Genomic DNA, 14,507 nt, shown 5'->3' on the forward strand with positions numbered 1-14,507 from the left:
TATAGCAAAGGAACAGAAAAAAATGGAGAGCTGTAGCCAAAACGCTGATAAGGTGTTTTAGACGGAGCCATATGGGGAGAAGGAGCCTGGAAGTGTGATGGGGAAAGATAAGAAAGAAGGAAATCGAGTCAGTGGACTGAGTGGGTGCAGTTAAACAGAAAGGGCAAGAGGCTCAACAGTGACGCGTGTCGCTGTCAGGAAAGCACGACTTTTTAAATGAAAATTAGGAACCCATCCATGTGTCAAATGTTGTTTACACAAAGAAAGAAAGAAAGAAAGAAAGAAAGAAAGAAGCTTTTTGGCTACATACCGTGTTTATGCAAATATAAGATGTAAATAAGGATTTTCAAAACTGACATGTTTTCATGCTATTTTACCTAAAATTTGTATATGAATCAACTGAAATATATATGGATATTATCGTTATTCTTGCATCGCTCAAAGAATACCATGTTAGCTTTTGCGCGTCTTCTTCGTCTTCATGATCATCATCATCTTATTATTATTATTATTATTATTATTATTATTATTATTATTATTATTATTCACTACTACTTAATTGTATGTGTATAAAAGGAGACCATTTCCCGGTTTTCGATAGGGCAGTCTTACCGTGCGTATATACAGTACATGTTCACTCTCATTAAATACATGTGAAGAAGGCTTTTCTGTGGTAATAATTGATTGCAGCTGCTTGACGAGTTCTTTTGCTCCTCTAAGTCGCAGTTACCAGTTACCAACAAAAGGTATGTCGTTAACAATGGTGTATTTATCTTTTAAATGTATTACTGTGTTTCATATTTTTAATTTATTGCTTAGTTGGGCTAATTCATCTTGTCAAAACATAACATCACTTTAAAATCAGCTTTACGCCAGGTAAGTGAAGTCGCAGATTATTTGCGTATGTTTAAAAAAATTGACCTATACCATTAAAGAGCAGGTGTTTTACCGGACATTACCTTTGTAGTGTAAACGGCTTCCACAAGCCTGCAGTTTTCCAGCTTTTGGACATGGGTGGGAAGTGCAGATATTAAAAGGGAACCTCGGTCAGTTATTTGCTATAAAAACGGGGAGGGGCGCGTGGAGCCAGTTTTCCTTTTTTACGGTTCTGTTCCCATTTATTCTAAATTTCCTTTTGTTTCACGGATCACTTGACTTGCGGGACTCCGACTCCCTCCTAGAAGAGAGGAGAATGGGTGGTATGAAGGAGTGGGTGGAGGATCGTCGCTACCTTTTTAGTGGTTCAGCTTCGGCATCAGGGAGCCATTCCTACTGATGTACACTCCGCTCTTGTCTTGAATTTTTGACATCAAAATCGGGAAAAGGCGAGAAAGAGGCAAATCAATGTTCAGAATATCAAGATAAAGACCTCTTTTTATTGTTACCGGTAGTTTAATTCCGGAAACTGGGCAAATTAGTACGACCCCCTTCGCCTAACTCTCCAGCCTTAAAAGGTGAGTAACACCCCTTCTCTGCAGAATTTTTTTAACGATCATTTCTCAAATGTCTGGACCATATTTAAATTGTTACTAGTCTAGCAGAAACAGCAGGAAAAATTACTGAACGTAACGAGAGCCTTGTAGTTTTGTTCATCTTGTATTTGTTGAGTTATCACTGGCATGGCTCTGTGGACATCTGGGAAGTCCTCTTACAATACTGTACGACCACAGGGAACCACTGGCAGAAGAGGCCGTCTACAACTGAAGGATAAAGTATAGAATCACCAATTAACACCTCGGCAACCATCTGCAGTAATATAACCTTTATTGTTTGGTGAATCGGAGTGAATAACACAGGGAGATCGTAAGAAGACACGCTCGTGGTATGCGTTAGTTGGGTGTAAGTTCATAGGAATCATATAGCGCCTTCATACGAAAAAGAGTGCGCATATTTACGTTTATAATTATGATACTGCAAACGATTTATATCATATTTTTAAATTTCATATTTTCGATATTCATGATTGATGAGAACTGTACGTATTACAAGACCCAGTTTACCTTAAAGATGTGATGTGTTCGAGCTGATTTTATTTTAAATAATTCGCTGATACTGAAGTGTATTCTGTGTTTCTAAAGGAAAGCACGTCGGATTTTCTTACTTTCTTCGGCGAAAAATAATAATAATTCATTTTTAGAGTGTTAATGTGTTGCTTATCTTAAATTCGGAGGAAAATTTTTATATTTTTAATACACCAGAAAATGTATGTGTATTAGTTTATCATACTCAAAACACTTTTTTACAATAACAGCTTGCTGGCCAGTGAGAATAAATATGGCAAACTATAAATTAAAATAGATATCAATCATATTTGGTAATAATAGACACTGCATGACACTGTATCTCAGTGTTTTAGTTCAGTCTCCTATCAGTTCCCCGAGAGGCAGTGCCGGTTAAAATTTACTTCGCCCCTCTCCACTCTGTTAAATGCATCTTGTAATTAACCTAGGCATACTTTACCCATTTTACTCTATGTTTTCAGGATTACGAAGTGATACCCAAACTTTAGCTGAAAATGCTCTCTTAAAGTTACTCTTCTTGGTGTTCAGATACCCTTCAACCTATTGCTTTCTGCCTCCTGCTTGTGGTTGCAAAGATTGGCCCTGCAACTATAAAATTGTATTCGGCAGGTTCAATAAATCGATGGGTTCAATTGTCGCATTGACGAATGGTGGCATAGATAATTATAGTATCATAGAGTATCTAGAAAAGTGAATCGCAATCTTTACTTTTAAACATTACCTGTTGACTTGACAAAGTGAATACTTTATTTTTTTAAGCAGACGTTCATTATCCCCATGTTTATACATTAAGAAATCTGAGAGTCTGCAATATTTTAACGGTTGTCTGTATTTCTACTGATTTAGAATGTCAAGCATAAAGTTGAGGTAAGCTGCGGGGTGAAATTCCAAGACTTTTACAGACGCGCCCTATAAAAATTGTATATGTAGTAAAATCACCACTGATTTTTCTATTCTTTTCTCTTTATTTTGTTATCTCAGTAAAAAACTTTTTCTTGTTTAAAAGTTAATCTTCTGACATATTAAGTAATAGTATTTTTATCCCAATATAATACTTACAGCAGAAGTACATTTAAAACGTGCTAGCTGTGAAGCTTGAATTCATGTTTCAAACTTGACTCTGCCTTCTGCTTATATATGTGTTAGTATATTCGAAAATTGTTACACGATCCCATGTGTTTCTAATTTGACATCCCCCACCGCCTTACCGCCCTTACCCCTGCCCCTCCCCTTTTCTCTTCATCCTCTCCCGGTTCGTGAAAACCAGTATGCAGTCGCCCCAGGTCAGTCACGTGCGTGACTGTGGCGGAAGAAACACAATCCATTTAAAGGTTAGGTTACAACACCGAGTAAGCAACCGCTGTCCAGACTCGGTGTGTATTGGTCGTGTGGATATCAGAACTTAATGTTCTGTCTCGTAAGACATTATGTAATTCCATGTCAATGACTGTTACCTTTGTCAAATTTCAACTTTTTTACTTTTGTCCCAATGTTTTCTGTAGAAAATAGAATAAAATCACGTAATATTGTTTTTTACGGGTCACATAAAATAAGTATACAGTAGTCTGGTTCATTATATAAAATATTAAATGATTCGGTTGCAATATGGCTAAAAATATGGTCAATTTCAAATTGTTCATTTCAAATACAATATAATTCAAGTCTTTTGGATTTGTAAATATCAAAATGCAATATTTTCACACACATATATATACATACATATATATTTCATGTTAAATATTTTTGACTGTAAGGAATGTTAAATGCAATGTTTGCAAGTCAGCTTGGTAATTGCATCTTGTAGCAGAGGCTAAAGACATACAATCCTTGGTCTGCCCTTTCACCCCAAACTTTATACGCAGCACTTATTAAGGAGAAAACTGTTTCAATATGTTCAGGGGTTTTCTGAAATTAGAAAAGTGGGATTGTGAGACCATGCATGTGAACAGAGAGGCGGAGAATGTGGAGTGTAGAAGACCTGGGGAAAATGATTCTAAGGCGAAATCCACAAGTTTGTGAATTTTACATTTTTTCTGTAGGGCATATTGCACCCGGAAGGTGATCTGTATAATTATATAATACGACACACAATATCCATCTATCTATCCATCCATTTTCTAACCCGCTGAATCCGAACACAGGGTCACGGGGGTCTGCTGGAGCCAATCCCAGCCAACACAGGGCACAAGGCAGGAACCAATCCTGGGCAGGGTGCCAACCCACCACAGGACACACACAAACACATCCACACACCAAGCACACACTAGGGCCAATTTAGAATCGCCAATCCACCTAACCTGCATGTCTTTGGATTGTGGGAGGAAACCGGAGTGCCCGGAGGAAACCCACGCAGACACGGGGAGAACATGCAAACTCCACGCAGGACCCTTCTATCTATCTATCTATCTATCTATCTATCTATCTATCTATCTATCTATCTATCTATCTATCTATCTATCTATCTATTTATGTTGACCATAAGTGATAGATAAACGTTGCAGTGAATGGGTGATGATGGCGAGCCTATGCTCTTTTATTTAATCATATCATCCTCGATTGTTACAGCCAAGCTCTCTCCTTAAACAGAATGATGCTCCAAGGTCTTCCGCATATTGGTATCTTGCCTACTGAATTAAAAATAACCTGATATTAACGTTAACAAACACAATAGTACTTAACGCCAGACAGCTTGTGTTAATTTGTAGCGTACTTACTTGGGGGCCAATCAGCCCGATACTCTTGTGTGTATGTGTGTGTGTTGGGGGGGGTTTGGGGGGAATGAGACGGAACTGGTCATGTGGACACGAGGAAGTCGCTTAAACTTCACATAGTTAGTGATTACCGCTCTTGGAAATCTAGTTTGATTCCCAATTTGCAGCTTACAATTGTGCCACCCTTGATTTACATTTGGGAAAAAAAGTGTCATTTAAAAAAAAAACGCCAGTGACTCGTTGCTTTGAAAGAAAGAAAGAAAGAAAGAAAGAAAGAAAGAAAGAAAAGTTATACCATGGTTAACACCATGCATGACAGCAACGTTTACAGTGATGAGGTATGAAAGCAAATAATTTTTCACCCAGAGAACGCCATTTCAAGCTCCCTCAGAAGTCGGTGATTATCAGTGTGAAAAACGTTTTCCATTTCCCGTTAGTCTACAAGGCTCCCTCTTTTTTAACAGTTTCTTGGGGTTTGTTTATCAACTGGATCATTTAATTATTCCCGTAGAAACAAACGGCCGCAGAAAACTAAACTTGTAAAGTTCGTTAATTTGACAAATTATACAGTGTATTCCGAAAAACTGGGAAACATAGCAGGTGAAATAACGTTACATAATTCAGTGGAGACTAGTTTTACTCAATGAAAATAATAAATACAAACCTGTTTCTTTAATGGCACTATGCGGTTCTTTTGTTGGATTCCTCATAGAGCTATTGCTTGAAAAATAACCATTTAATTCTGGGATGGTTTCTTTGCATATTAAGTTGGTTCTTTGTGCTTTGAAAAAATTCCTAAAATGTGGAAAAAAATCTCTAATGTATGGTAAGCTACTTCGCAAGACACTAACACATTAAGAAAACCAGTAGTTAGCCCGTGTTATGGTATGCAGCGAGAGTCCTTTAAAAACCAGGAACCATTGGTATTTCACACATCTGTTACCATCTATTCATGGTTATTTACTGTACAGTGCCTTTCAAGTATCTAAGTTAATAAAGGTTCTTTCTGGAACTTTCATGTGGACCGGTCTTTTGGGAACCAAAAATGGCTCCCCTACAGCATCGCTCTGAAGAACTACTCTGGCACCTTTATTTTTAAGACTGTATCATTTCTATAGCACCAAATCGAAAAACGTGTCAGGTTTAACTTAAATTTTAGACAATATAATAATTATACATCCTCGCCTCTTCCCAGCTATTTTCATAGAATTCTTAACTGTCAATTTATTTAATTCATCCCAAAGTTATTACACGAGGAAACGTTTTCTGAATAAAGCGGTTTTAAGCTATAGTGTCCTTTCCCCATTGTCGAGCAGGACTTTTCAAACAGTTATCGCTTCTTCTTTTGTTCGGAGAAGCCAGAAGATTGGATCACAAATTTTATAAATTAATTTTAACTTTAAGGCAACACCAACAATTAATGTCTTCAGCATGTTTTTCTTATTTATGTTCTTGAGCCACCTTGCCTGTGGTGCACCTGTCAAAGTTAAGTTCAAAATCCGGAATGTCACGCAACTTGAATTGTTAATAAAGGGCCGCACAGGGCTGTACCGTGTTTCTTGAGGTCCTAACAATTTGTAAGGGTTATTAGAACTGAAATATTAACTGTATTTCCTTTAATTTAAATGCCAATTTGTTTTAAAGAATAAAAGCAATTTGCTAAGACTCTAATTTAAATATAATTTCCACCACTGCTCTTTTCAATTGAAAGACTTTTCATAATAATTTGTGATCTACAGTTTTATTTTATTTTATGAATCTGTTTTTCAGGACCTACACCTTGAATTGTGCGTGATCTTTTCTGGCCTCTTTTCTAATGAAAATGTTCCAGACTGTTCCCGACACGTCGTCTTACGTCAAGGTAAGACAAGAACGTCCCTATAACCAGGTAATGTCATTGAAGAAGAACAGGCCTTAAGTCACTTTTGTCTTCTTTTGTAGTACCGGGCTACATGATTGTTTCACAGTCTGTCTTCCTATTTGTAAATTAAAGGATGGTTAATGGGATGGACTGGCATTGTGCACTTGGTTAACGCATTATCCTGTGTGTTTTCTCTGGAAAGGGAACTTAATTGGTTTAAAATCTGTACTTGTGTTAATTGGCTTAAACAGAAACAAATACGTTATAAGCTAAAGAGATCTCGTTATAATAAGCATATCTAACAGGTTAAAAGTAAGAGGTGCCAAAATTTTTCAAGCCACTATTGAAACTGGGTTTCTTGTATGTTAAGATGGGTACTGATCGATACATGCTAAATGTGTGAATTTAAACGCTTCTTTTGTATTACGTGTGCAACAAATTCGTGTGTTTGACTTTGTGGACCTTGATTAAAAAATGTATTATTATTATTATTATTATTATTATTATTATTATTATTATTATTATTATTATTAGATAGATAGATAGATAGATAGATAGATAGATAGATAGATAGATAGATAAGAACAGGTGTTGAGGCTGTTTGTGTTCAGTTTCAACAGCAACATTTTTTATTAAAAGTTCTAATTTATAAAATGTACACAGAAAGTCTACAATTTACTTTTGAAATCAAAAGTAAATCTAAATTCACATCATTCTTACGTATAGAAAGTGGTTACATTAACTGCACAAAGCAGTCTATTATTTTTTGGTTAGGGAATTCGAAGCAACCATCATTGAAACAAACAGATGCAATTAGTAATTAGCATTATATTTAATTATTTGAAGTGGTAAATTGTAGTACTGTCTTAATAGCCGTTAACAGTATCACTCCAGGAGAAGAACTTTTAAATAATGAGATGAAATTAGTGTTGAAGAACAATTTATGAAGCTTTCCTTCCACAACGTTCGCAAATGAAATTACTCAGTTGCTTTGTAATGAGATGTTCTAGAGCAGCTTAGTGTTGTTAAAGCAAATTTGGAGTAACAATGTTGCACAGCTATTTTCGCGGGCAAAGTTGTAACTATTAGTGTTCATCCAAACGAGTAAGGCTGGCAGTGGTGATGATGATGATGATGATGAGTTCAGGTTACATAACTGCATGTTCTTACTAAAGAGTTTCTATATGTGAAGACGTTCTTTAGAATATAGATGATACCTGTCTTAAAAAGAAGATGACAAAGCGGTTCTTTAGGGTAATACCATAGGGGAACCATATTTGGTTCCCGGAACAGCCGTCCATATGAAGGTTGCAGAAAGAACCATTTTTTCTTTATATTCGTAACAAGTTCCATGAATAGATTATAACCGATTTCTAACATACCTTTGGGTTCCTGATTTTAAAAGGACACCTATACTGCCCACAATAACTCAGGCTAAATTCAGGTTTTCCTAATCCCTCAGTACCTTTCAGTCTGTTATAAATTAAAGATTTCTATTTAATTCACATATTTGGAGCCTTTTAATAGCTCAATGATTCAACAGGACCCTTTGGAGTTCTTTGTCAAACAATGGTTCTATGAGGAAGCAGACAACAGTTAAGCGCCATTGTAGAATCGTGATTTTAAAAAGTGTATAATACTACAGTTGATACTGCTCAGTATGAAGAGAAGTACCGTTAGTGTTTATATTTATTTAGTAGATGCAGTAGCAATTTCATATTCGTGCATTTAAAACGGATGCTACTGGTGTTTAGTAAAATAGTGGATACTTTAATTGGTGATGGGAATGAGGGGGGAGCAGAACCGAGTTACAGACATATAATGTTTTCCATAACATTCATTCATGCATTTATTGGTTCCCAGCTTCTCTTTCCAATGTAGCATCTCGGTTTTATTTGGGGTATTCTGGTAGGGGGAGGTGTATGAGGGACCCCATATAGCAACGTTCAAAAGATTAAAAAAAATAGGTTCATCGTAATTATAAACGAAGCAAGAAATCGGCACAGTTTGGTAATTATATGGTATAAGATGCACCCCGTTCCTTTTCTGGGGTCTTTAGTCACATTATTTATGTAAATAAAGACTCATCTGTTTCCTGAAGCCTACAGAAACGGTGCAAGCTGTCTACAAACTTTAAAGATCCATTTTTTGGTGGTCGCCGTTCCAGATTACCTGTTTCCTTGCATGTGTGTATTTACAGGGTGCTGACTTCTCTTCATCTGTAGTACACGCCAGTAGTAATTTCTACTCTAAAAAGAACTATATAACTCATTAATACATTGACTGAAAGATGGTTGATTCAAAACGTGTATGTTTTGCTTTCGTTCTTTTTTTTCACGTCAATCCAGTCTCAGCGGTTAGTAATATACCGTTAAGCGGTCCCGGTATGTTTGTACTGCCTTTAAACAAAAACCTTCACCAAAGTATGCTTATCTTCTGTATGTAAAGCTATTTACCACAAAGTGTGCGTCATATCGCGTAACGTTAGGCAACCTCTCGTTTACTTAAGCGCACTATTATATTTGACATCATACTTTTTTTTCACCGCAGTCCCAAAGAATGTAAACAAACCAAGAGGCGGACATCTGGCTTACACGTTTTAAAACAGTCTGTACATCAAATCACATGCAACCAGGGCGAGTTACTCCTGTTCATTTACATAGCAAAAAAAGCACTGCAGTAGCCAAGCCATTAATTAACGGTTGGTTTGTCCTAAGAGTTTATCACCTCTGTGTTTCGTGTAATATTATAAGCTTGTGAGTAAAACAATGTCATCACGCTAGAACGAAAATAACTGGTCCTGCTCTTTATAACCAAACGATCGTTTTAGAACGGTTAAAGAGTACTGCATGTGCTACAATTAGAAAAGACGAGACCCTTCGGTAACAAATATGATAACACTGTGAAGAAAATATAACATTAATAATCTAACATATTAATAAAAGCGCGGGACTGGGATCTGGGTATTACTTTTTTATTAAAAAAATATATAATAGGTCCTTTTCTCATTTAAACATAATCTTACCTTCAAGATGTTCCAAACCATAAACACCTGAAGGTTATGTTAAAACCGATGTCTAAGAATTGAGACCGGCGTAGAAGAGAAAAAAAAGTATGTCTCTCTCTTAAGTAAAATAAATTAAAAGTTTTATCAATATGTTTGTCAGATACAGTTTAGTTCATTTTGATTACCTCCAGGCAGACTTATTCTGCTCCTTTTTATAAATGCTTTGATCGTGGTAGTTTTGTCTAGCTGTATATAGTACTCCTTTTTATTAATGAATAAATGATCGAATAAAACTAACAAGTATACATCAATGGATTAATTGGAAATCATTTTTATTACATCAAGTAATCCCTTGCAGAGAAAGAAATGGTAACTTTTCCTTGTTACAATACAGCCGCTGTGTAATATTTCATTGCTGTCTTTTTATTTGTAATGTTCTTTAAAATACGAAAACTCTATGAGCGAATTCCTAACCTAAAATGCTTGGCCACTTCTTACTTTATAAAATTATTTGGGGCGCGGACTTCAGATGAGCGCATCCTCGTCGTTAATATTTTTTGTTTCGTTTTGTTTTTTTAGGTATTTAATTTATTCAGAAAGAGGAAATATAATGATTTAGCTTTCGTTCTTTGTGTTAAAGCAGGTGTTTTTTTGTTTTTTTTTGTTTGTTTTTACTTTTTTTGTTTTCACTTGTTTGGGTGTACAAACCTAATATCTGATTAACGGCATACGAAGAGCAGCATTCTTGATGGTAGTTCTTGGGTATTTCATGTGATGGTGGGAAAATTGTCCAATAAACAAATACATATTACAGTATTTACTTGTTTTAGAAGTTAAAATAATATAGACCAAAATACATAACATAGCAAAAAAATGTGTTTCGTTTTTTATCCTCATTTTTGAAGCTGAAATAATCAAATTCATAACGTTGTCAAAAATCGTGTGTTGAAAGAAAGAAAGAAAGAAAGAAAGAAAGAAAGAATTGATGATTTGGAAATACTGTTTATATTTATTATGATAACTTGTCCTAATGCAATAACGTTATAAGTATGCGAGGAACCGGTTGCTTAGTAATATGGAGAGTTGATTAAAAAATGCTGTGTGTGCTCGTTTACTCAAAAATGTAAAATGATATAAAAGGAGGGAATGGAAAGCAGGCACGCCTCAAGAAACGTTTTACAGAAATATTCTGCTTCATTCAAGCGAATCCATGGTCTAGCTGCAGTCTTGTTTTGGTAAGGTCAGGCGAGACTTGGGTTCTCCAATAAAAATAAATCTCAAATTAATTACGGCCTCAAGGAAGGGGCCAGACAGTTTGAGCCTGTGTGCTGCTGTCTGAGTTTTCAGCTTGCACTGTTTGTGCTCTGGCTTTTTTTTTTTTCTTCTTCTTTTTCTTCTTCTTTTTTTTTTTTTTTTTCTGCCCTATGAGACTAGGGACTTAGTAGAACGCTATAGCCAAATGTAGATAGAGCCTGAAAAAGTACCGATCCTTATCAAACGGACGCTATCTGTGGTTAGATGAAAAAAAACCTTTGTCACGACACCACATTTCTAAATACCTAGACTTCTTGAGCAATGCAAAACCTCTTCTTATCGGTTTTTGCTTTAATATCTGAAGGGGACATATTTTAAAATTGTGCAACTCATAGTTGGCTTAAAAAAAACAGTGCAGTTGCGGTGTGATGGGAATACATAAAGCTAGATGTCAACTATTTATAGGCAAGTAAAACTGTAATAAAAACGCCTGAACCGTATAATTTTAAATAACTGCCTCCTCCTCCTCCTTCTTCTTCTTCTTCTTCTTCTTCTTCTTCTTCTTCTTCTTCTTCTTCTTTTTCTTCTTCCTCTTCATTCAGGATAACTTTTTCGCTTTACTGCAGCCACATTATTATATCAGTACATATACGTGTATATGAGAAAATAATTACAAATGTAAAACTGCAACCATTTAACTATATATACAGTAATATGTGTGTGTGTGTCTGTGTGGTGTGTACTTGGTTTATAATCTACTCACAAGAATAAAAACGAGAATATCCCTGTATTTACGAGTTTTGTCATTTCTTGTTAATTATCATAAACTACTAGTTGCCTATCCTGTACAAAGTATTTTGAAGGCATGCCAGCATGCACTTAATTAATATTTTACAGTTTTGTTAATAAAAACCAGGGCTAATGTAGAAGCCTTGGTTTTTGGTACCTGCTATATATTTTAAACTTATAGTCTAAAAAGCCTGGTAAGGCTTCTCCGTTTATGACATGAATTAAATGCTGGCTGTCAGAATGCATCCTTAACACAGATGTTTTGTGGTCCCTTATGATAAACCAACATTCACTTGTTTACTGCCATTTCAAAAATGTTTTGTTATAGTTAAAATCCTCTGGGTTACTCTCAGGTCTGCTCTGTGATTTAATTTTATGAATTACACAAAGTCATACCTTGCTATTACTGCTTTACTTTGACATTCTTAATCTGTTAATGCAGTGGCTTATAAGCCAGTATTCTTGGTTACACATTTCTTGGCTTTACAGTCTGCCTGATATACCCCCACCTCAAAGTAGCCAAGATTAAGAATAACCAGGATATCAGTGGCCCCAGTCCAACTGCATCATCAAGGGTTGTGTCTCCACCCAAGCCATCAAATTCCTTACGGGGTTAGTTTATAATATAATAAGTAACAGTAAGTGATTTTTGCAGTAAACAACAGAAGGCCTGTAAATAACATTACCAGTGTAATTATGATTTGAAGAACTGTATAGTAACCTGATGTGACATTTGAGCTATGCCATTCCTTTGATGAGGGCAATATTTCTAAATGCTATGTTATACAAATATATTAATAGATAAAAGTTAATTTAGTGTATATAAAGTTTTGCATGGTCTCTTGGTGCTTCAGTTTCCACCCCCAGTCCAAAGACAAGCAGGAGAGGTGAATTTTCGTTGCTAAATTGGCCCTAGTTGTGTATGTGGGTGTTTGTATTTGCCCTGAGATGGGCTGGCGCCCTGTCCAAGTGTTGTTCCTGACTTCTATCCTATGATTGCTGGGATAGGCTCCAGATGTCCTACAACCCTGCCCCGAATAAGCAGGTTAGGAAGATGAATGGATGGGTGGATGGATTGAATTTAATTTGTGTGACTGTGTGTTTCTTCTGACGAATAGTTATTTTAGAAGAAAAAAAGTGATATGTTTTATGGTTTCTTTTCCTCATATTTTACTTAGCAAAAAATGTATTCGTGAAAAAATGACAATTTCAAGAAACCAAAGAGTTAACTAAAGGGGGTCCAACTTAATTGGTCTGCACTGAAGTGGCCCCAGGCAAAAGGCGCCATGACCCCTAGCAGGATCCAGATGTGGAAGCCTCAAGGGTGGTGCAGTTTGTGTGAGTGAGTGTGTGTGTATGTGTGTGTGTGTTGAGAGAGGTGGCGGTAGAGTGTGTGTGTATGTATATGTGTATGTGTGTGTGGAGGGGGGGTGTTCTATGTGTTCAGACCCCCAGGTTTGGAGCAGACAGCACGACCCCCCTGTCAGCCTCCCTTGGCTGAGTCCTGTACAGATTTGCTCACGTTCATTTTTGGCTCCATGTCTGCCATCTGTGAAAGAAAGTGAGAGAGAGAAAGACAGAGTAGAGGGATAGAGAGGTTTCTCCACTTGCGACTTTACAGCTTTACTATAAGCTTCATTTTAGTTCAGTTTCAAGACATAACTTTAAAAAGGAGACCGTCTTTTTTATGAAGTGTTTGCTGAGAAATTTGACTTTCTAATATAAGATTTGCCAAAACTTGGACTCGAAGGGGAGGGTCCTAGCTTTAAGAGTGGCAATACCTGCCTTAAAAAAGGTAAACTATGACATTTTAAATTTGTTTTTATAGATTTTTTTCCTATGTGAAATGGTATGCAGATATTTAGTTTTGAAAGGCTGGCTTGTCGGAATTCTAGACATCGGAGCTGAATAGCCCGTTATATTACACAGTGACGACTACACAACCTGTAGACTTCATTTTCAAGGCAGGTAAAAGTGACGCAGAAGTCTCGATCTGCTGGGATTCTCTTGGTGCTCCACTTTGTAGACGTTATGGTGATGTACTCCAGAATGTAGGTAATGCTTTTGTTTTCCTGCAATGATTTATGGCTTATTAAAAACATTAATGAGCTGCAGATGGATTTTCAAAAGGTCCTGACTTTACTGTTACATATTACTCTCGGCGAAGAACAGAAAGAAGACTAGAATTACAAAAACGAAACAAAATAGAACAAAAGGAAGCTAAGCTGATGGACATCGGGGTTTGTTTTGTTAATTTTAGAAATAACAGTTTTAGCGAGTAGATTTATGGTGATGTGACGAGGTGGTTGTGTAAATATTTTGGAAAGGAATATTTCAAATAAAAGAGCTAGTTTTATTTATGTGAGTGCGAATCAACTATTCATTTTTCTTAACTACAGTAGCCAAAAGGCTTAGTAGAGGAAAAGGGTTCCATTGTTTCTCCCCCTTATCTATTTGGGACAAATATCCTGCTTTTAGTCTTGGAAGGCAGGGCTACAGTGACACACGCATAGTTTCCTTCTCAGAAGCAGTGACTTCACTTCCCAAATTTAGAAAAAAAAGAATCATCCGGTTAACTGTCTCTTTCTCTTCGCCATATATCGGAGGCAATACAAATAATTCAGTAGCGTGTCATGTGTGGGATATTCCTTGGGCCCGCAGGAATTTACCCAAAATGGACGGAACGATTAAGGTAACGCTGTCTATACTTTTTTTTTTTCTGGTTTGGGGGTGCGTCCTGTATGCAGTATTGAGAGCGCTGTCTCGCTGCCTTTTTCCAGTCTGTTTTTACATTCTCCTTTCTGTTTCCGCGTCTCTAAAGCGCTATACATATTTCAGTGGTTACTTCCCAATTCCCCAAACCC

The 14,507-nt window shown here is 36.4% G+C and overlaps 1 protein-coding gene across 4 annotated transcripts in view; it reads left to right on the forward strand.

Moving 5' to 3' along the window:
* Window positions 1-1,170: 1,170 nt before the first annotated feature.
* fli1 (Fli-1 proto-oncogene, ETS transcription factor) overlaps window positions 1,171-14,507 on the forward strand; it is a 75,967-nt gene continuing 62,630 nt past the window's right edge. The window contains exons 1-2 of one of the 4 annotated variants that reach the window (XM_039764059.1): window positions 1,171-1,454; window positions 6,503-6,620. In XM_039764059.1, the coding sequence (XP_039619993.1) occupies window positions 6,549-6,620 (72 nt within the window). In that variant the 5' untranslated portion in view covers window positions 1,171-1,454; window positions 6,503-6,548. Of the gene's footprint in view, window positions 1,455-6,502; window positions 6,621-13,348; window positions 13,439-14,212; window positions 14,336-14,507 lie in introns of those variants that run through there. The other 3 variants (XM_039764061.1, XM_039764064.1, XM_039764062.1) reach the window with 3 other exon arrangements.

This window comes from Polypterus senegalus, chromosome 9 (assembly GCF_016835505.1).
Source record: "Polypterus senegalus isolate Bchr_013 chromosome 9, ASM1683550v1, whole genome shotgun sequence".
NCBI classification, from domain to species: Eukaryota; Metazoa; Chordata; class Cladistia; order Polypteriformes; family Polypteridae; genus Polypterus; species Polypterus senegalus.